Genomic DNA, 20,672 nt, shown 5'->3' with positions numbered 1-20,672 from the left:
ATATCCGAAAGATTACAAGATATAAAGGAAGGAAAGGAGATTGCAATACTGGCCAACGAAATGAACCCAGATGAGATTAAGATACCGGCTAAGAAGCCAACTCTCCTTATCCTTAACAAGAGCTGAAAAGAAAGCAGACAAAGAACTCAAAGAAAGAAAGAAAAACAAGGCAGAAAAAGCAAGTATGCAAAGAAAAGGAGAACCCACCAGTTTTTTCTTTCTTCAACGCAGAGACCTCATTCTGAGCAGCAGTAACAGCCTGCAAAGATGAGTCGCACACCTTCTCAGCCTCAAGCACCTTAGCATTGAGGGCGGACTCCATCAGAGCACGCTGCGCCTTCTCATAAGTCAGGACAACTTCAGTCCAAGCCAGCTCATCTTCCTTTCTTTTCAAATTGGCTTCAGCAATGGCAGTAAATTGCGCCTCATGAGGACCGAACAAGACATCTTGATCTTGAAATAAAGACTGCAAAGCAAAAGTATGTGAGATAGCAGCAGAAAAAACCAATATCGAAAGTTAAAAAGAACTCGAATACCTTGAGTTTGGCGCCATACGTGCTCGAGAAATTCTCCCACAAAGAAACCAACTCAGACAGCCGCTCAACACGATCGAGTTGGACCAACTACTCCCCACCCTGAGTTAACAGGAGAATACTTGGAGTAGAAGTCAAAGGCTGGCCAGCACTAGAAGTACCAGCAGCATCCACAGCAGCAACGGATGAAGGATTATTATCAGCCGACTCCCCATTCACCGCATCCTCCTGAGCAGCTGCTTCGAGGTTGTCCAACAGGGACAACCCGGTCAGCAGAATAGGAGCAGCAAAAGGGCTGCCTAAGTTCACTTCAACTCGGTGCTCCATTGGAGGAGACACCGGAGTTCCAATAGCCTCCTCCTCAACACGCGGAGCAGGAGAGGCAATACATGGAAGAGAAGCTACAAAGAAAACAACCCATCAGATAGAAAAGAAAAAACCAAGAAAGCAAGCATAAACGAGAAAATAACTTACCAGCAGTAAAATCTTGTAGAGGTCCACCAGCATCAAGAGCCAGGGAAGAAGAAGTATCCTCCGAAGGCCTACATTTGAAAAAAGAGCTCGGGCCAGTTAGAGACAAAAGCAAAAATGGCGAATCAGAAGACAAGATAAATATACTTACTTGATAACCTTCTTAAAGTTTCCAGCCACCCCTAAGAAGCCAAGATTCGGGAGAGGCACATCGAACAAATCATCCTCAACCACCTCAAAGGAGGGGATTAGGAGGGCCTCCAAGACAGAAGCAGATACAACTACCACAGAAGGGGCACAAGGTGCCAGTTTCCGACTATAATAAAAAAAGCAATTCAGTTATTTAGAAAAAGAGCAAAAAGACAAGCACAAGAAAATTTACAGCGGAAGACTTACGGTCGAGTGATCAAGGGGACCTCATCCTCAGTCTCCACCTCGCTCAAGACAACAGACCGGCCTTCTATCAAGACAACAAAAGCTGGGATCAGTAAAACAAAGCAAACCAAAAGACAGGGGCAGAAACAACACAGGAGAAAGCACAAGCTCACCTACGAGAACATTACCTGTTGAGGCAATCTGACGAATTGAACGTTGCCTCTTGGGTAAAATATGCTTAGCAGCAACCTCTGACTTCCGCTTCCTAGATGACAAGATATATTGAGCAATTCGAGGATCAGGAACATACTCAACGTAGGAGTAGTGACCTTCAAACAAGCCAGTAATCAACCTGGCAGAAGAAGAACCTAGCCCGGTAGCAGCAACTACCACAGGACCGGCAACAGCATCATCATCTTCATCTCCTTCTTTGGCGGGCTCTTCAACAACAGCCCCGCCACCACCAGCAATAGCTATCTCAAGCTTAAAAGTCCGACCAAAACCCTGCAAGAGAAGAAGAAAGAAGTCAAAAATAGAATACGAATTATAAAAACCCAAAAGAACTCAGAGGAGATTACCACTTACCTCAGGAGGAGGATGAGCAACATCATACTCTTCAACACGAGCAGGCATCACAGTGACCCCACCCAGAATACGCCCCAGGCGTTCAAGAATGACCTCCTCAGACAACTCGACATCAGGAACAAGTCAGGAAGGATCTGAGGGCCCAGTATATTCAAAGCCATAATGCACCCTCTGCATAAGAGGTTGCACCTGGCGACGCAAGAAACTGGCAACTATACAATTGCCACTTAAGCTTGCCTATTTAAGCACTGCAACTCGAGCGAGTACAGGCTTCAGAGCAGCACGCTCAGCAGAAGAGATTTTATCTTTCCAAATAGAGAGGGGAACGGGAAGAACAGAAAGATCATGAGAAAAGGAAAGAGCAGGTTTTGAAATATAAAACCACTTCTCCGCCCAATTCTTGATAGAATCAGAAAGGGTAAGAGAAGGGAAAGAAACTCCCTGACAGGATTGGATAAGGCAGCAGCCGAGAAAAGGAGTATTATTTCCGTCTGACAAACGCACATGAAAAAATGACGAAAAAGAAGAAGATTTGGAGGAATTCCAATGAAAACTTCACAAAAATGCACGAAGGTAGAAAGAAAAAGAACCCCGTTAGGGGTAAGATGATGGATTTGAATCCCATAGGATCCAAGAAACTCAAGCAAGAAATCGGACGGGGGATAACAGAGCCCCACCCGCACAAAAGGAACAAAAAGAACAGATTGATTCGAAGTGGGAGAAGGGACATCGTGCTCACTAGGACCAGAGAAATTAGAGAGACATTTCTCCTGAAGAAGGCCATGAGCAACAAGCAGATCCAACTCCGCCTCCGAAGTCGACGGCTTGGGGAGTTGCCTCTGCATTTTCAGCATCGCAACAAATTTGGTGTTCTCGATCAACTTGAGCGACGCCTCCTCGTCGATAGATTTGCCCTTATTCTTGCTCTTGTTCTTCGCCACCATTTTAGAAAAACAAAGACAAGATTTGGACGGAAATAGCAGGAGATCGAAGGCACAACGGAGCTAGGGTTTTGGCTAAGATTGGGGAATTTTTTACTGCAAAGGCAAGTTAAGCCAATAGTAATAGAGCAGTTATCTTTATACAAGAAAAATACGTGGCCCACGAGGCCCAAAATCACGTGGATTGCTCGAAGAGGCCCTTCAAAGTTACCGTTCCACAATTACCGTGCACACAAAACGAAAAGGCAACGGTCCGTTCAGACTATAACGGATACATGATGAATTACACACATTCACAAGGAGGCAACCAGGAAAGAAGGATGCAACAAGTCAATCATGACAAAACACCACAGTACAAACATACAAAAGAGCTCAGCCACATCAATAAACAACTTGGTCATAGAGCAGAAAGGAATATTTTTTCATTTCAACAAAGGTACATTGAGATTACAACAGAATACAAGATCTGATGAATTCGACGAAGAAAGCAAAGGAAATCATTCAGCACGAGGTTGCAACCCTCGAACCAAGATTCGATATTACTAGGTAGGATAAAACAACTCGAACGTACTTTTCTCCAAAGGAAAGGCGCACATCCAAGATTGCTATAGGTGACAGAGAAGGCACCCACAAGTCATCCAAGATTGACAACGACAACCACGTCAATATGGAAGAACCCAGCACCATCTCTCAACACGTGCTGATCTGTATTGGACTGAACCAAAATGGCACAGCAGAAGACTAAATAATGGCTGATCTACAACGGACTGTCGAAGAACAAGTTGGAACACGCGCCAATCATCACTGTAAGAAGAACAAAAAAAGAAAGGGCAGGCACTGGAAGATGAGGCAACGCAACATGCATCACTCACATCACAAGTCCTATACCATCTGCCTCAATATCCCTTACAGCTAAATACCACCTCGAGACTAGCCTGCTACTAGTCTCTATCACAAGACCTACACCATTTACTAGCAGAAGAAAACAGAAGAAAGAGAACAGGCCCGGGGGCTCGTCAAGCTCCCAAACTATAATATCCATGACTAGAAAAGAAGAAGAAGAAACTGCACAACAGGGTATCAGCAATAGGCCATATTTATAGCACAACTCAGATGCACATATGCTAGACTCATGGAAGAAAAAAGAACTCCAAAAGGACAACCATGTGAACCACTGCAGAGCCAGGACTTCAGTAAAAAAATCAGATGTGACTAGACTATCACGAAGGAACAGTACATACCCAGAACAGCCACAGTACAAGATAAAGCATATCCAAGAGAATATTCCACATCAGCAATACAACCCGTGAAGACACATTGAATTCTCCAACAACTAGAATGACAGCAGCAATAAGCAGCCGAACAAACAACTCGGAGACATGTGAAGGATCACATACAAAATTACAATGTCAAAGGATTACAGTTGAAAAAGAACTCGGACAGAGAAAAATTATAAATCTCATTGATTGAAGACAAATACAAAGGTTACAAACGGCCAAACAGGACCGGATAAACTCAGACATAAGATAGAGACAAGATTCTTAAATATTACAACAAGGAACCTAGTGGCGGCAGCAGCGGCAGCTCGGACGCAGAAGAACAGATAGAGCGGCATGATCATTACCAACCAAGCATAAGCCTGGGGGCTTGAAAGGACCTAGGATGCCGCCTAGAGGGGGGTGAATAGGCGTTTCTGAAAATTAACACCTTTAAAAGCGGAAACAATTAGAAAGGGGAGTTTCCAAAATGGAAACTTCCAAATCAAGAGTACTACCACCCCTCACAAGTTAGCCACAAAGTAAACAAGGTATAAAGGATATATCTAGAAGCTACAACCCTGCAACACCAAGTTAGAACAGAGAATAAATATACACAGACGCAGGCAGGAAATACCGGACGTGTCCGGTATACACGATTTCTGCAGATCAGCCCCGAACTTGCTCCTTTCGTTTTCTATCTTCAAACCAAACTACAGGCACCTAATAGAGATGACAATATACACAGAGAACCTGCAGCATAGCTAGAGCAACACAAGTATCAAATGGAATGCGAATTAAGACACGATATTTGTTTTACCGAAGTTCGGACTCGTTCGAGTCCTACTCTCCATTGAGGGGGCTGCGGGCGACCCAGCGAAGGTCAGCCCTAGAGGGTACCACGAAGGTCACTCTAGCCGGAGTCTTTTCCAACTCCTTTTCCTCCTTCCACTAAATGATTCCGAGGCGGCAGAATCGACCGTTACAAACTTTCTGAAGCAACCACAATCTCTCGGTTGCTCTCCGGCGACTGCCTAGCCGTCTAGGACCGAAGAGTCCAAGAGTAACAAATGCGAATCACGAGATTGACAATATGCACAAGTGCTCAAGTGGTGGCTTCCTCTCTTTTTCAAATTCTTTCTCAACCCACAAATTGATTTTGCAATTTGGATCACACACTCACTAAGAGAGGGTTTAGGAGAGTTGGCAAGGCTCAAAAACGTATGTCTATCTCAGCAGAATCAGCAGCCTCCAAAGGTGGAGGCTTGGGGGTATTTATAGCCCCCTTGAAAAACTAGCCGTTTTATAGCCGTTGCAATACCAGACACGTCCGGTATGCATACCGGACACGTCCGGTATGACTCATACTGCGCCAACGATAACTAAGTTACAGTGAAGTTGTGAGGCGTCGGAACTCCCGAAGAACGCCGGGACTTTCGACCATCGGAACTCCTGACCCAAGTCGGAACCCCCGACCCTCAGTAATTTTGAAAAACATGTAACTGAGTTAAAGTTAGTGAGGTGTCGGAACTCCCGACATATATCGGAACTTCCGACCGTCGGAACTCCCGACATACGTCGGAACTCCCGACCCTCACGGCTTTTGAAAACTAGCCGTTGGCTTCTGGTCATCCATACCGGACACGTCCGGTATTAATACCGGACACGTCCGGTATGACCAGGACAGTGAACCCTCCAAGTCAGTTGAAGTGCGACACGTCGGAACTCCCGACCCATGCCGGGACTCCCGACCGTCGGAACTCCCGACCTACGTCGGAACTCCCGACGAACCAACCCGAGAACAACAGGTTTGCAGCTGCTGGACAAATACCGGACACGTCCGGTATGAATACCGGACACGTCCGGTATTGCCAGACCAGCAAGAAAATCAATTAGCACTTTTGTCGCTCAAATAATCAAAACTCACATGGGTTGGCTTGAGCACTTATGAAACATTATCTATCAACATGATGCATCCCTCTTAATAGTACGGCATACCTATTAAACTCAAGATAAACAGAAATATGAATTTGTACCACTTGAGTTGTTCTTTTGAATTGATGCCGTCCCTTCCAATCTTCATCAAGTAAGGGTGCTAACATGTTGATGTTGATCTTTTCACTTGAGCATAGCCATCTTGAGCATGTGACTTGATTCCATTCATCAAGTTTGAATAATCCCAAATGTATCAAGTCACTTCCATCAAATACTTCATTATAGATTTGATCCTTCACATCAATATGACCATCTAAGCTTGATTAGTACCTCAACTAAATGCAAGTACTTTCTTCTTCACCCTAGCTAGGTTCTTCGGCCGCCAAGCCGTCGCTTGCCCTTCACCCTTGCTTAGTACCTCGAAGCCTTTCCTTGCTATCTTCACCATCTCAAGCCATCAAGTCACATCTTGTGTTGAATCATCCATTCATATGTATTGTTATCTTTTTCATTTTAATTTAGCAAGCTTCAAATATGAGACCATTCCATATGCAATCCCTCATGTCTCATTAACTAATAATCACAAGCTTGCTTTCACATAGTACATGGAAATCCCACAATAAATAAGCCTTCACATGAATTCTATTTGCATTGTTGTCTTGTGCTTGAACTAGATTGTTTATACAACAACACATCATTTTGGCTTTCATTAAGTGCCTGTGAGATAACCTATTATCTGTCCACACTTAGCAAACGGGTTAGTCCTTTAATCACGTTGTCATTCAATCATCCAAAACCCACTAAAGGGCTAGATGCACTTTCAGGGCTGCTCAACCTCACACACCAGCATATCTACGAATGAAGAAAGAATTGAAGAAGAAATTTCCTACTCGAGAAAAAACCACAACCAACAAAGAAGGTATTTATAGCAAACCAGAGGTAAACAAGGCTAAGGATCACAAGAAAGAAAGAGGAAAAGAACAAAAGAGCAAAGCAACAAAGGCGAATAGTACCCAAAAGCAAGATTCCTGACAAAAAATAAAAGAAGACGCTCACTCATGGCTATACAAGACCCATCCGTGACCAGCAAAAGACAAAGATTAAAGGAGTACAAATCAAGACCCTTCTCCCGGCTTCTTTTCAACAGAAAAGAACCCGGAGAAGGCTCGGGGGCTGCAAGTACCTACCATAGAAAAACATATTTTCAATTTTTTTTGACCCTCCAGCTTTTTGTACCAAAAAATAAGAGGCTCGGGGGCTACACTCAATGAGTGTAATTTTTGCAAAATTGCACTCGCTGCACTCAAAGGAAAAAGAACCCGGAGGACATCAAGCAAAAGTGCACATCAGCCAAAAGAAGAATCAAAGAAGACCATCTCAAGATTTCACTCCAAGAAGGACCCGAATCAAGACTACAACAACTCGGCCCTTGAAGCTCAATCATAAAATGCTCGGGGGCTTGTCGATGGGGAACCCTACGGCCCCTCCATAGACCATACTACAGGGAGGTAGGCCTTGGTAACAAGGCCTACAGCCCAATCGCCAAGAAGAACGCGGAGCAAAGCAACGTGCAAAACCGAAACTTCAACTCAAACTATACAAGGAAAGGCGCCCGGAGCGTAGCTTAGGACTCTGACCTTGTATCCGAATAGGACACAAACAACGCCTCTTAGCGCCTGGACTATAAAGGGCTGGTGAGGGTACCCATTGTAAGAGGAGAACGCATATCCGATACTCAAAGCAATACAACGCAAACAGGCTAACGCCAAAACTGGACGTAAGGTTATTACTCGACCAAGTCGAGGGCCTGAACCAGTATAAATCGTGAGTCTCTTTGTGTAATCGCCGAATTCCGCTATTCGTCGAAGCCCGAACAACTGTCCCGGGTACCCCCGTGGCAGGCTATCAGTGGTAAAACATCAACAGGTGCACCAGCTAAATTTTAGATGACTAAATTTAGCTGCTAGGCATCCAAATATCCTAGCTAACCGACCAACAAAAATTTAGTTGGATTTAACTATTTCAACCCAGATAAAGCTAGCTAAAATTCAACTAAGTTGATTAGCTGGAGCATCAAAACACTCCAACTAAAGTTTAGCTAGAAAACTTTTAGCTGGCTAAAGTTTCGCCCTATTCGCTTAAACTTATTAGCTATGATACAATGTTTTTCTCTCATAACAAAATAATATCAACCGTTTATAAACCACAAAATTATCAACCAAACATTACTTTAAAATTTTAGCTAGCTAAATCTTAGTTGGATACGGCCTAGGGACTATGAGGTGCCGAGAGTGACTTCAAGAGGCGGCTGCATGCGGGTGCTGCAGAGGTCACGGACACGGCCGCCCCCTATACCTATGTGCATTGCACTGCTAAATGGTAGTACAATTAATCCAACACTGACATAAAAAAGGAGACCGAGTGCTAGCTCGGACGGTTTCCTCGCTGGTGTGCTAACCACCGGACGCCAGTTCGATCTCTGGCATCGACTCTGTTTCTCATCGGGGCAGATTCCCAAAATAATTTCAGTTGGCTCATGTGGATGTTCCATAATTGTAATATCTTTCGGTCGTGTTATTTTATATGTGCAGTAAGAGGTGAGTGTGAGGCAATAAAAAAAAACATGACACAAAAAGGTAAAATTAGACTATCTTCGACAACAACCCCTAAAATACAAGACCTATTTGACCTTTGGTAGCGCTACAGTTAAATAATTCAATACCCATTCGATATCTTCTTTAACAACATGACCCAAAAGAGAATTCTTTCTGCAAATAAGTTTTCAGGAGAGAAGATGCTCATATTTGGGTCGTGTCTACCAGACAACACAAAATGGGTCTCTTGTATAGGTACTCTGTTGGAGGCTGATTTTATGTCTCTATTATCTATTTTGGGTTTAGGTGTACATATAAGTCTTTTGTCGGAGACGGTCTTAGTAACGCCAAACAATAGTATGCTTTTTTTTTAGAAAACTCTAAATGCCTTAACACAGCTACAGTGTCTTCATAGCTTGCTAGCAGTAACGAATAGGAGTCGTTCGATAGGCAGATGGAGCGGTAGAGGATGTGTGATGATACTGTAGGACTGTGGCGGATCGAAATCTAAGGATTTGATATGATTTCCGAAGGCTCCACTAAATACTTTAGCCCTCTATTTATACCATTAGATAAAACTAAAGTGAACAATAAGTTAGAGAAAAGGGGATATGATGTTTTTTATTTTTAAAAAGTGGAATCGGCAACACAATAGTACAATAAGATTTCTTTATTTTTTTACAGTAGCAATGTATCTAAGAGCCGAGAACATATAGTACTACTGATCAACTGAATTATTAGCTTTTTTTTTGAGCAACAAATGAATCATTAGCTAAGACTGTCTCCAACGACGCCCCCCAAACGCAAAAATAGGTGATTCATAGTGGTTTGGGTTCAAGAAACGAGCTCCAACAGAGCATCCAATCAAAAGACGCATTTTGCGTACCAGCCAAATCGGAAGGCAAATAAGCGTCTCGCGAGAGAGACGACGCAAATGTCTGGCGTCGTAGTGGTGGGCCTGCGGCGAGGCGCGGCCGGCGCTTCCAGGCGAGGCGGTCGGAGATGCTCGTCTTCGGTCGGATATGCTCGCCGCCGCCTAGATCCGGCCACCAGTGGCGGATCCGGCCACCACGAGCGCGGATCCGGCCACCAACGGCGGATCCGACCACCACGCGAATGTGCGGCGGAGAGGGAATCACCGTCGTCTTCCCCGCGTCCGGCTCACGATGCACACACCTTTCCGCCCGTGGATTCGAGCACACGGCCACCACCGTTACCAAAGAAAATGACTGATTGAAGAAGAAAAACCGGAGAAGAACAAATAAAAACAGAACATGACTCCATTAATCATTCAGACCTTCTTCGTCTTGCTCGGACTCACAGAATGCAAACGGCGGGCACTGGATCAGTGGATCTACAGCTTGCAGACCTGTGCCCGTGCACGATTTTTTGCTTCACCCATGCAGATCTGATCGACAAGAAAACACCGAGAAATCCGAGCTCGACCTTTTTTCCCCTTCTTCAGCCAAGGAGACCGATAGACACAAAAGCACCGAGAAATCCAAGCCCCGGAACGAGGAAACAACACGAAATAGGGGAGGGGAAAAATCGAAGTTTCTTTCGTCAACATCTGCTTTCGCCGAGGCGCCGAGGTGGCCGAACATCATCTATCTATCTTCGCTGGGGGCTGGGGGCTGGGAGGGGAGGCGGCGTCGGGCTGGGGAGTCGGAGATGGGTGGGCGGCGGAGAGACCGAGGAAGAAGAAGATTGATTTGCGTTGGGCCGTTGGAGAGTCTAAATTTTAGGTAGCGACTCTTTCTACTGTGTAGGACCTAAATTAGGTAATGGGTTTCGTGTTTGGGTTGGAGACAGTCTAAGTACTACCAAAACTAGGCAGCGTCACACACTCACAGCCTCACAGTCAACTCACAGGCTATATGTTTTGGACTCTTGGCCCAAACACGCTGCGTGGATGAGACCAAAGTAACATCCAGGCCTGCTCGATTCAAGGCCCAGTCTAATTTCTACGTCCAAAACAGGTCCGGAGTCCGAGTCCGGACTGCGTTTACGTTTCGCCCTGTCTTTTCTACTCGGCTCACACCGCCTGCTCTCTCACTCTCGGCGATGGCTGGGCGACCGCCGCCGCCGTACTACGCCAGGTCTTCCGCGCTTCCCGAGGCCTACGCCAGGCCCTTCGCCGGCGAAGAACACCCATCAGGTACGCCCGCCCTTTATCTTCCCGTCCTGATGCGCGAAACCGAGCAGCCAAACCCTAACCACCCTCAGCTATTTGTCTGTTTGTAGAATTCGGATCTGATCTAATTAGAAGTGCGTATACATGTCTACGTAATATAACTTCGACTTTATTTTTGCCAAAAAAAACATCGGGTGTATATTTATATACCCATGCCCTTTACTGGGTCCGCCCTGAAACTAATATGTTATGTTAGACGTTGGAGATTTTGTTTCTAGAGGTATTTGACATGATGACCGAGTGAGTGAGTGACATTGGATATCTGATTGCTATATCAAGCTACTTAGTAACTTTTTTGAGTGTTAAGTTTTGAGTAAATTATTAATTTAGTTATTTGTAAGACTACTTTTCAGGCCAAGTTATACACTGTGAAGATGAATATAGTACTCTGATACAATTCCATGCCTTAATGAGACATTCTTCATTTTTTTTGTTTCTCTTCCATTTTCTTTTTGTTGTTCTTGAGTTTTGCAATGATGTTCAGTTCTTGGATTAGAACTGATTGACATGTTTTTTGTTTTCACTGGCTAACTTCTTAACTTCGTTTGATTGGCAGATTCCCGAGTTGGTTATCCTAGTTATCTTGCACCCGAGGACTCTGTAGCATCTTATTATGCTCCAAGACCTTCTGTTCTACCGGGTGGACCAGACGTTCTTAGAAACGACGTAATACAACTAAACTTTTGGAGGATTCAGAGGAAAGTAACTACCTTTATTTGACAAATGACTTAGTTTTGATCTACAGGTAATGTTGCAACCAAGAGCGTATGGTTATGATGGTCCAGCAGGAGTGATCAATCCTGCTTTGGCTGGCCTGACTGGACTACCTGCTGGAGCTATGTCACGAGGGTCTAGTGCTTTGGAAGACCCGTCTTTGGCTGGGCTGAGTGTACATGCTCCAGCCAGGGCATTGGGACCTAGTCCTTTGAAAGAACCAGATGTAGTAGGGAGAAGTTCTTCTCTAGGCACAGGTGCTAGTATTCCAGATGTTGAGCGCCACAGCTCACTTCCAAACTTTGATGGGCCCTCAGAAGATGAATCCAACATTCTTTTTGTCGATTGTCTTCCTACTGATTGCACAAGGAGAGAAGTTGCTCGTATCCTTTCCACTTAGTATTGTTCTGCATCGTAGTTCCTCATCTTTGTAAGTTTCATTTTGCAAGCCTTGACTTTTTGCTGGAAGATTTGTTCCGTGTTTTTCCTGGCTTCAAGGACATCAGAGTAGTGCACAAGGAGCCCAGACGTGTAAGTGCTTGCCCTTTCAATGCATCATCTCTTCTCACTTGGAAAAATGGTTTAATTCTTCTTTGCTAGAATGCTACCTGCCCATTCTCTTGCAAATCTGAGCATTTGCACGGAATTCATATTTTTGAACTTGGCTTATGTTAAAGATATGGTTTATATAGTGCTCAATTTGAAAGCAAAAGAGCCGCGTTTATTAGATTAAGAGGGGCGTACAGATTATATGAAGACAAAAACAAGAAACTGCACAAGCCACAAGGGGTCCTCAGATACAGATCTGAGTTTCTTAGCACCCATTTCTACCCACAGCCTGGTGATATATCCTTGACTTGGCAAATGAGTCATGTCACAACCTTTTCCATTTGTTGAAAGATTTGAGGTCCTTGCATTGCTCTCTTTCCATATTATGCTGATGGTTGTCCTTATTACTTCATGGCCACTTGACATAGATCCATTTTGTCATGTACATCAAATTTAGAGTGTTTCTACTGGAGAGTTGATTGTGCTTCATGGCCCCTGAGCATACATCCATGACATTGTGAGTCCACCAAATTGGGGGTATTTCCTCTCGGTGTGGTTGTTTTCTAGGAAGGGTGCTTGCATCTAGACTGCTACTGCATTCCAGACATCTAGGAGTAATGCAGTTAAGCACAGATGATAGGTTGTGGCCAAGGATTGTATGCATGATAGGGAAAAAAATATTTTTGGGCCCTGCCCTGGCTAGTAACCCATCAGCTGGCAATATCTTTCCTTGGGCTACTAACCAAGCAAAGAACATGCATTTGGAGACTTTGAGATGGGTGTGTGTGTGTTGGGGGGGGGGGGGGGGGGGGGGGGGGGGGCAGTGTGGCGGGGTCGTCCAAGACTCATATGGTCTTCATGAAATCTGCAGTGGTTTTTTATGACATTGAGATCACTCACCATGCACTAAGTGAATGCTTATACACTGGAATAAATATTCTTTCCCTACATGGAAACAAAACAAATTTTTAATGAACTTATATGGAATAGGAAAGTACTAGTGCAATATATTTATTGTATGTAAAACCCCTGTCAAGTTCTCTACTCTAATGTATTTCTTTCTAGGTCATTTCTTCAAATTCTTATGTGCTGACGTTAACATCTACTGCTCTTTGTGTAATCACAAAAGCACAGAGCCCTTATTCCATACTTTGGTGACTTGTTACTTATGAGTGGTGGTGAATTTTCTGGTGCCGTCTTTTAGTGTTATTTTGAGTCAACTTTATGCATGTTATTTTCGTGCTGCTTCTTGCAGAGTGGTGACAAGGCTTATGTTCTGTGCTTTGTGGAGTTTGAGAATGCAAAATGTGCACGCGGTCCTATGAAAGAGTTACAAGGTTCCAATTCTACTTCCTTTGGGCTTTGGTTTGTTCATGTTTTCATTCTGCATATTCTTGTAGTAGAGTGGAGGCATATGCTTTATTTGCACAATATAGTCTAAATAAAATATGAGCTTTCAGGTGTAGGAAACACACATGCAGTTATCTCCATGTAATCCTTTGAGATACTTGCTATGCATGGATAGTTTTCTTTCCAGCAGTTAAGGGACAGTAACCCTACCTCTTTTAGCATGTCAAGTTTCAGATAAGGGCCTGTTTAGTTCCATCCCAAAACGCCAAATTTTTCAAGATTCCCCGTCACATCGAATCTTTGGACGCATGCATGAAGCATTAAATATAAATAAAAAATAAAACTAATTACACAGTTTAGACGAAATCCACGAGACGAATCTTTTAAGCCTAATTAGACTATGATTGGACACTAATTGCCAAATAACAACGAAAATGCTACAGTTGCATTTTGCCAAAAATTTTGGCAACTAAACCGGGCCTAAGTTTGCTGGGACTGAACTTCCACCTGACTCATCATTTTATTTGCAGGGTACTGCTTTGATGACCGGAAGCCTGACGGCCCTTGTCTTAAGATCCAATTCGCAAGGTTCCCTTTCACTTTGCCAGCCGCCCAGGATCATAGGAAGCGGTAGCAGTGTAGCCTGTGCAATGGGCACCGTAGATGGTCTATGATCAGCATGTATGTAACTGGAACGAGCAGTTAAATGAAGATGCATGTTATCAGGAGTCTCGCGTGACACCAACGCATGGAATGATAGGAATGCGCCTTTATTTGGCCCCATTCATGCCTTCTTTTCTATCATAGATTTTCTTTTTTCTTTTCGCTACCATCAAATATGCTAGTGATAATTGGCATGCATATTACCTGGTGGTGAGCACTGTACATGACGGCAGGTAAATGCCAAAAGCTTAAAGTATTCTGAGAAATGAGGATGACACCTTGTCGTGGTGCCGATCTGATCCCACTACCTCCACCAAGGTCCAGACTCCAGAGCTGTCACTCTTCAGGCAAGTGAGCAAGTTGCTGTCCGGCACAAAAGCCTTCGCCAGATGTCACGGTCACTCAGCTCCTCATCCGTGCGAATCTGAAGGCGGCGTGCGGACGACGGAGAGGTCAGCGGCGACCCCGGGTCGGCGAGGAGGACCTGCTTGTCCGGCGCATCCCGCCGTCGCCGTCACTCTGGATCGGAGACTCGCCGGAGTCTTGTGGTCCGGGGAGTGCCGGAAAATCTCGCCGCAGTTTCCAGGCTACCCGTATCCGTCGCCAAGTGCCAACGTGTTTGCCGTGGCTATTCAGCAGTCTCCGGTGGCATGGTGAAGTTTTGCTTGTGAGGTCAGTCCGGCCCGGCCGTCCCTGTTCCTGTTGGCTGCTGCAGTGTTGCTGGTAACCATGGTTACAGTTGCTGCTACCCATGTGTGAGTTTATCCATCCACGGTTCAAGGGGCATTCATATCGTTCCAATTTTGGCGCTTGCAGAAATGATAAGAGAGGGATGGCACCATACCGCTTGCACAGTTTGATGTTCCAGGGCACTAGTAGGGAAATAATATAGAAAATCATGTTGCCAATCATTAGTGCATGGGCTCTGTAGATACGGCGGCGGCGGCGCTCTGGGCCGCCCAATCCGGGAGTCCGGAGGTTGGAGATTGGAATGGTGCAGGCCTGTCATTGGCACGAAAGCTATCTGCTGCCGTCCATGCCAGGGCAGAGGGCACACTGACGCTTCCAGGATCTACACAAAGGTAGAGGTACCATCAGGCCTTCAGTCTTGCAAAAGGAGACAAGTAGTCAAGCAATTTTCTCAGGACAGGTGCTACTCTCATAATTCCTCTCCCTTAAAAGATTAGCTTAGCACACACAAAAAAAAAAGATTAGCACAGAGAAGGAGACAACAAACTCCCATCTATTAATGTTGCTCGGCTTATTAGGGACCCATTTAGTTCGTACTAGTATTTCTCAAAACTAAAGCTCTTAAAAAATACAGCTTACAGAGAGTCAGGAAGGAGCTCCGGGCCCACAATCAGAGGTCAATGTTCACCTAGTACAAATGTACAATGAAAAAAGTCTACTTAACCCTCACCTTTCATACTTGGTCTACTTCATCCCTAACTATGAAACTGTCTGTTTTACCCCCTGAACTTTCTAAAACCGTCTATCATTCCAATTAATTACAGACAAAATTGGATTTTCCAATTAATCTAAAGCTACAAAAAAAATTTTATACTAAAGCATACCGTATTATATATTCACTGTGTAGATCTACTCATGTGGAGTCCAATAAAATTAGATTTTTCATTTTATGATTTTTCTATGATTTTTCAAAAATGTACCAAAAATAAATAAAAAAAAGGAAATTCAAAATCACCGGCACGGTAACAAACCCACTGTCACTGTAGCAACCCCGATGTTACTGTAGCCAACCCACTGTCTGAAAACCGCCCAGGGGGTAAAATAGACGGTTTTAGAAAGTTTAGGGGGTAAAACTGTTTTATAGTTTGGGGGTGAAGTAGATCAAGTATGAAAGGTAGAGAGGTTAAGTAGACTTTTTCCGATGTACAATCCTTGTCCTTCTCGTTGGCTCATCAATTTTCACCAAAACCTTGTCTGGATTTCATTTCACTCCTTTTGTGCACAAGGTTTTCAATGGCATTGACTTGATAGCACACGTGCCGGACACCAATTATGTCGTGCTTTCAGATTTGAGAATAACGCAGAGAGGAGGAAAAGTAAGCACAAGTTCAGAAAAGCAGAGCCTCAAAAGGAGAGGAGAGGAAGTACTCCGTAAGCGCTGCTGCGCTGTGCAGAACAGAAGGTGCCAACCTCCACTTCAGATTTCCGAAGGAGACCACCAGCTCTGCACAACCAGCCCGTCCACTCCCCTCCTTTCCCCCGCGCGTCTGCTCCGTCCTCCGTGCTCCGGCGAGGAATCCGGCGCCGCCGCCGGACAGACTTCCGATGGCGACGCCACGGAAGCCAATCAAGCTCACGCTGCCGTCCCACGAGACCACCATCGGCAAATTCTTGTAGGCTTTCACCTTTCAGCTTCCCCTTTGCTTTCTTTCTCGGCTCTTTTCTTGTTCTGCTGATTAATCGCCTGGCGTTGGTTATTGGGGCTCATCAACCTTTGGGTTCCGGGCAGGACGCACAGCGGGACGTTCAAGGACGGGGATCTGCTCGTCAACAAGGACGGCCTCCGCATCGTCTCGCAGAGTGAGGGAGGCGAGGTAAGCCGCCCGCACCCAGCCACACAGGACTAAAAATCGCGTCTTGGCGTCATACGTCTGGAAATCGTAGGATCGGGATAGCTAAAATTGGCTCTTGTATTCGTCTCTCTTGAGAGCGCTGGGATATGAATGATTGCTTCGTCAGGTCAGGTAGATATAGGTGTTCTGGATTCACATTTTAATAAGCTCTGTTTGTTCGTGGAATTGGTACGCGTACGCCCTGTCTCCGGGAATCAGGGCGTTGCTCAGTGATAATTCCGTCGCATTTTTTTTTTCATATTTCTTCACGGTGATATAAAGCAGTTGGCAAACATGTAGATATTTTGGGCAAAGTTCTGCACTACTAGCATTTTCACTCCACAGAAGTTCCGTAATAGCATGTCTGCATATGCTGTCGTTTCCGTCCCCTAATTATCTAGTCAAAATACTGATTTGGGGAAAACGATATGTAGCCTTGTGGCATTTTTAAGACTTCTTCAGTTTGATGACTGGGCGGCCATCCATTGGTACTCTAATTAAGATACTAGTTTATGGAAAACAATATGTATCTTTGTGGCTCTTGACAACTTTTCCGATTTGATGAGTGAGACACAATCACACAAATAAGGCACTAGCAAAAAATATCTGTACGTGCTATGGTCTACTGGAATTATAGATGTATCTGTTAGCTGAATTTGTTCTGAATGAGACACAAATAGTGGGAAAAATGCTGTCTCATACCATTGTTGGTGTTTTGCTTTTTATTTACCTATTAAAAATTTCTGATACTGTTCCCACATTTTTTTCTGACTTGCTAAAAAATGTTCTTCAGGCTCCTCCTATAGAGCCACTGGATAGTCAACTGAGCTTAGATGATCTAGACGTTATAAAAGTGATCGGGAAAGGTAACAGTGGAAATGTGCAATTGGTCCGCCACAAATTTACTGGCCAGTTTTTTGCTCTGAAGGTATTTCCGACGCATTCATTCTTTCATGCTGCTTATTTATGGTTCTTTACAGTTAAAGAGTTTTAGAATGATCTCTATATTGTATCTACTTTGTGTACTCTTCCTAACTGTTGTAAAGGGTCTTCGCCTTCATCGGTCTGCCACTGTGTTCGCAGGTTATTCAACTAAATATTGATGAGAGTATACGCAAACAGATTGCCAAGGAGTTGAAAATAAACTTATCAACACAGTGCCAATACGTTGTTGTGTTCTATCAGTGCTTTTATGTCAATGGCTCCATTTCTATTGTTTTGGAGTACATGGACGGTGGTTCTCTTGCCGATTTCCTAAAGACTGTTAAAACCATTCCAGAGGACCACCTTGCTGCAATTTGTAAGCAGGCCAGTGACATGTGGCAGAAGCTAGCCATATTTTCTTTGCTACTAAAATGATACCTTAGCCTCACATGAACCTTCCATTAAAACTATACCTTTCTTGTGCAGGTATTAAAAGGACTGATACACTTGCATCATGAGAGGCACATTATACACAGAGATCTGAAACCATCAAATATATTGATAAATCATAGGGGTGAAGTAAAAATATCAGACTTCGGTGTAAGTGCCATTATTTCTAGTTCCTCTGGACGAGATACATTTACTGGCACATACAACTACATGGCGGTGAGTGCATATTTTTGGGTTCATAAATGCCTCTTCCAGTTTGGCATGAAATAGTTTTCACTTTATTAGTTCTGATGAACTGAAGCAAAATTGACAGCCTGAAAGAATCAGTGGCAAGAAGCATGGCTACATGAGTGATATCTGGAGTTTGGGGCTAGTGATTCTGGAATGTGCAACAGGAATTTTTCCATTTCCTCCCCGTGAAAGCTTTTACGAACTACTTGAAGCTGTTGTTGACCATCCGCCACCATCTGCACCATCAGAACAGTTTTCTCCGGAATTCTGCTCGTTCATTTCTTCATGGTACTGATACTGCTCCATTTACAATCTTATTTATAAATAATGAAATTACATGAGACCTGTTAGCGATTTGTTTTCCTTTAAAAACACAAACCTATCTTGAAACACCATAATAGAGGGACTTGCATTTTGACCTCATGGTTTTATTGCTCAAGTCAAATTTCATACTTTGTACATTACATATGCTGGTGGGAAAGCTTGTAGAAGGTAATGCCAAGAAAGTTTAGATCATATGTTGTATGACATGTTTCCATCTGTCCTTGATATGTTTTTGGTTATTCTCTATCTGTGGATTTTTCATGTGATCTGTCTGGAGGATACTATGTCTGATGTATGCATTTTCATTGTGATTTTCAGTATCCAGAAGGATGCTAATGATAGAAAATCAGCACAAGTCTTATTAGTATGTAAAAACCACCTTCACACCTACCATGTTATTCTAAGGAATCATCTGCAAAACTAGGCTATTTATATTACACTTGCCTGCCTGTTGCCTTTGATGCAGGATCATCCGTTCCTCAGCATGTACGATGACCTGCATGTTGATCTTGCTTCCTACTTTACTACTGCCGGATCTCCACTTGCCACCTTCAAGTAATAACAATCTCCTTACTGTTTCTCGGTATCCATTTATGCATAGAAGTGACACAATTTTATATTTTTACAGTTCCAGGCAACTCTGAAATGGCACGATGGCAAATGGCAGGCAGTTTCTCATCTGCTGAAAGGACTGGACTGGTAAACCCTTTGGCAGTTGATCTGTGTAGATCTGTAGTAGCTTACTTACACGAATGTTTCGAGTTTTCCCATTTTTTTCCTCTCTTTTTGGACCAGGCTTGGGGTGTGTAATGAGCTGTAATGATCTTGTGTGTGTCAAGTTTGTGATTGGCCCGTGGCATCATAATACACACATGATATATACATGTATAGCATTCTAGGATCAATGAGCACTGAAGTTTTGCCAGCACCTTTTGCTCTTGTTTACACAATATAATGTATTGGCTTCCTCATGTACAACGATGGTCACCTTAACCAAAACCCTGTATTGGATCGACCATTTTCTCATTTGGAGCATGAGATAAATCCAAATGTATCTTTCTATCCTGTTCTCTACAATTGCCTGGTTCTATGTGTGAACCAGAGGCTAAAACTCTGTAAAGAAAAGAGATCTTTTACAATGACTGATCTCGTCGCCTACTGCTCTTTTGGGTCGATGTTTGTTTGTTTCCACCTGCGGATTGTTTTTTTTCCAGTTCGTCGAAGTACTCAGTTCGTCCAAGGGAATGTCTTGCAGAGTCGCAGTACCTGTAGGCTGTAGTCGAGATATTTGGAGATCCCACTGGGAAGGTAGCAGCGCATCGAGCTTCGCCACTCCTTGCAGAGCTCGTGTGTATACCAAAGGGTGGGATTTGTGCGATTATAGTTGAAGGCAGCCGATGTAACCAAAGCATCTATTGTATGTGTAACCTTGATTTCTTTTACATTAGTCCCATGACAATGTAAATTTCACGTTTGTTCGAGAGAAAAAAAAAGAAGAATCAGCTTATTTATCGACAGTCTGGACACCACAAGTTTTACTTCTGTTGGGATTTGATTTGCTAAATAGCTTCTCTTCCCAGCAGGTTACTGCAAGGCTTCACTAATCAGCGAACTTGCTGTGATTAGAAAACAACGAACCATCTGTGATTTTTCTTTTTTCTTTTAAAAAATTGTTTACGTGACTTTTTATTTTTAGAAGGTCATAACCTTTGTACATAACATTTTATAGGAAAAAAAATTATCAACACAACTTTTTTATCATGACTTTTTCAATATAGCTTTTTACGTTATTTTGTAGACAAGTCACAAGTTATCATGACATCTTTTCTACATAACCTTTGCAACCCAGTTTTTTTCATAATTGTCAGTGGACAAAGTTATCATAATAATTTCTCAACAATTTTTTTTCTAACTAAACTTTTATGAATAATGTAACTTGTAACTTTTTGTTATTCAATGTCTTTCAAAAAATTATACACAACTTATCTAGCATAATACTTT

General features: G+C 43.5%; 2 protein-coding genes across 4 annotated transcripts; both read left to right on the top strand.

The window, feature by feature from the left end:
* The first annotated feature begins 10,698 nt into the window (after positions 1 to 10,698).
* LOC136521539 (RNA-binding protein 1-like) lies at positions 10,699 to 14,225 on the top strand. Of its 2 annotated transcripts, none has more exons than XR_010775572.1 (6): positions 10,699 to 10,848; positions 11,441 to 11,550; positions 11,630 to 11,981; positions 12,068 to 12,129; positions 13,213 to 13,484; positions 14,028 to 14,091. XR_010775572.1 is itself a non-coding variant. In XM_066515283.1 (6 exons), exons 1-6 carry the CDS (start codon positions 10,755 to 10,757, stop codon positions 14,129 to 14,131), a joined length of 804 nt encoding a protein of 267 aa, XP_066371380.1. In that variant the 5' UTR covers positions 10,699 to 10,754; the 3' UTR covers positions 14,132 to 14,225. The 2 variants fall into 2 exon arrangements, 1 of the variants encoding a protein (XP_066371380.1); XM_066515283.1 differs by having other exon boundaries at positions 13,403 to 13,484; positions 14,028 to 14,225.
* Positions 14,226 to 16,225: 2,000 nt separating this feature from the next.
* On the top strand, positions 16,226 to 19,596 carry LOC136520590 (mitogen-activated protein kinase kinase SIPKK-like). Of its 2 annotated transcripts, XR_010775300.1 has the most exons (10): positions 16,226 to 16,523; positions 16,640 to 16,724; positions 17,536 to 17,670; positions 17,826 to 18,050; positions 18,153 to 18,332; positions 18,430 to 18,635; positions 18,990 to 19,035; positions 19,138 to 19,226; positions 19,300 to 19,370; positions 19,467 to 19,596. XR_010775300.1 is itself a non-coding variant. In XM_066514142.1 (9 exons), the coding sequence occupies exons 1-9, from the start codon at positions 16,456 to 16,458 to the stop codon at positions 19,313 to 19,315; spliced, it is 1,050 nt and encodes a 349-aa protein (XP_066370239.1). In that variant the 5' UTR covers positions 16,227 to 16,455; the 3' UTR covers positions 19,316 to 19,596. The 2 variants fall into 2 exon arrangements, 1 of the variants encoding a protein (XP_066370239.1); XM_066514142.1 differs by having other exon boundaries at positions 16,227 to 16,523; positions 19,300 to 19,596.
* The last annotated feature ends 1,076 nt before the right edge of the window (positions 19,597 to 20,672 follow it).

This window comes from Miscanthus floridulus, chromosome 18 (assembly GCF_019320115.1).
Source record: "Miscanthus floridulus cultivar M001 chromosome 18, ASM1932011v1, whole genome shotgun sequence".
NCBI classification, from domain to species: Eukaryota; Viridiplantae; Streptophyta; class Magnoliopsida; order Poales; family Poaceae; genus Miscanthus; species Miscanthus floridulus.
The sequence above is the reverse complement of the archived record's forward strand: the minus strand, read 5'-3'. Positions and strand labels throughout refer to the sequence as shown.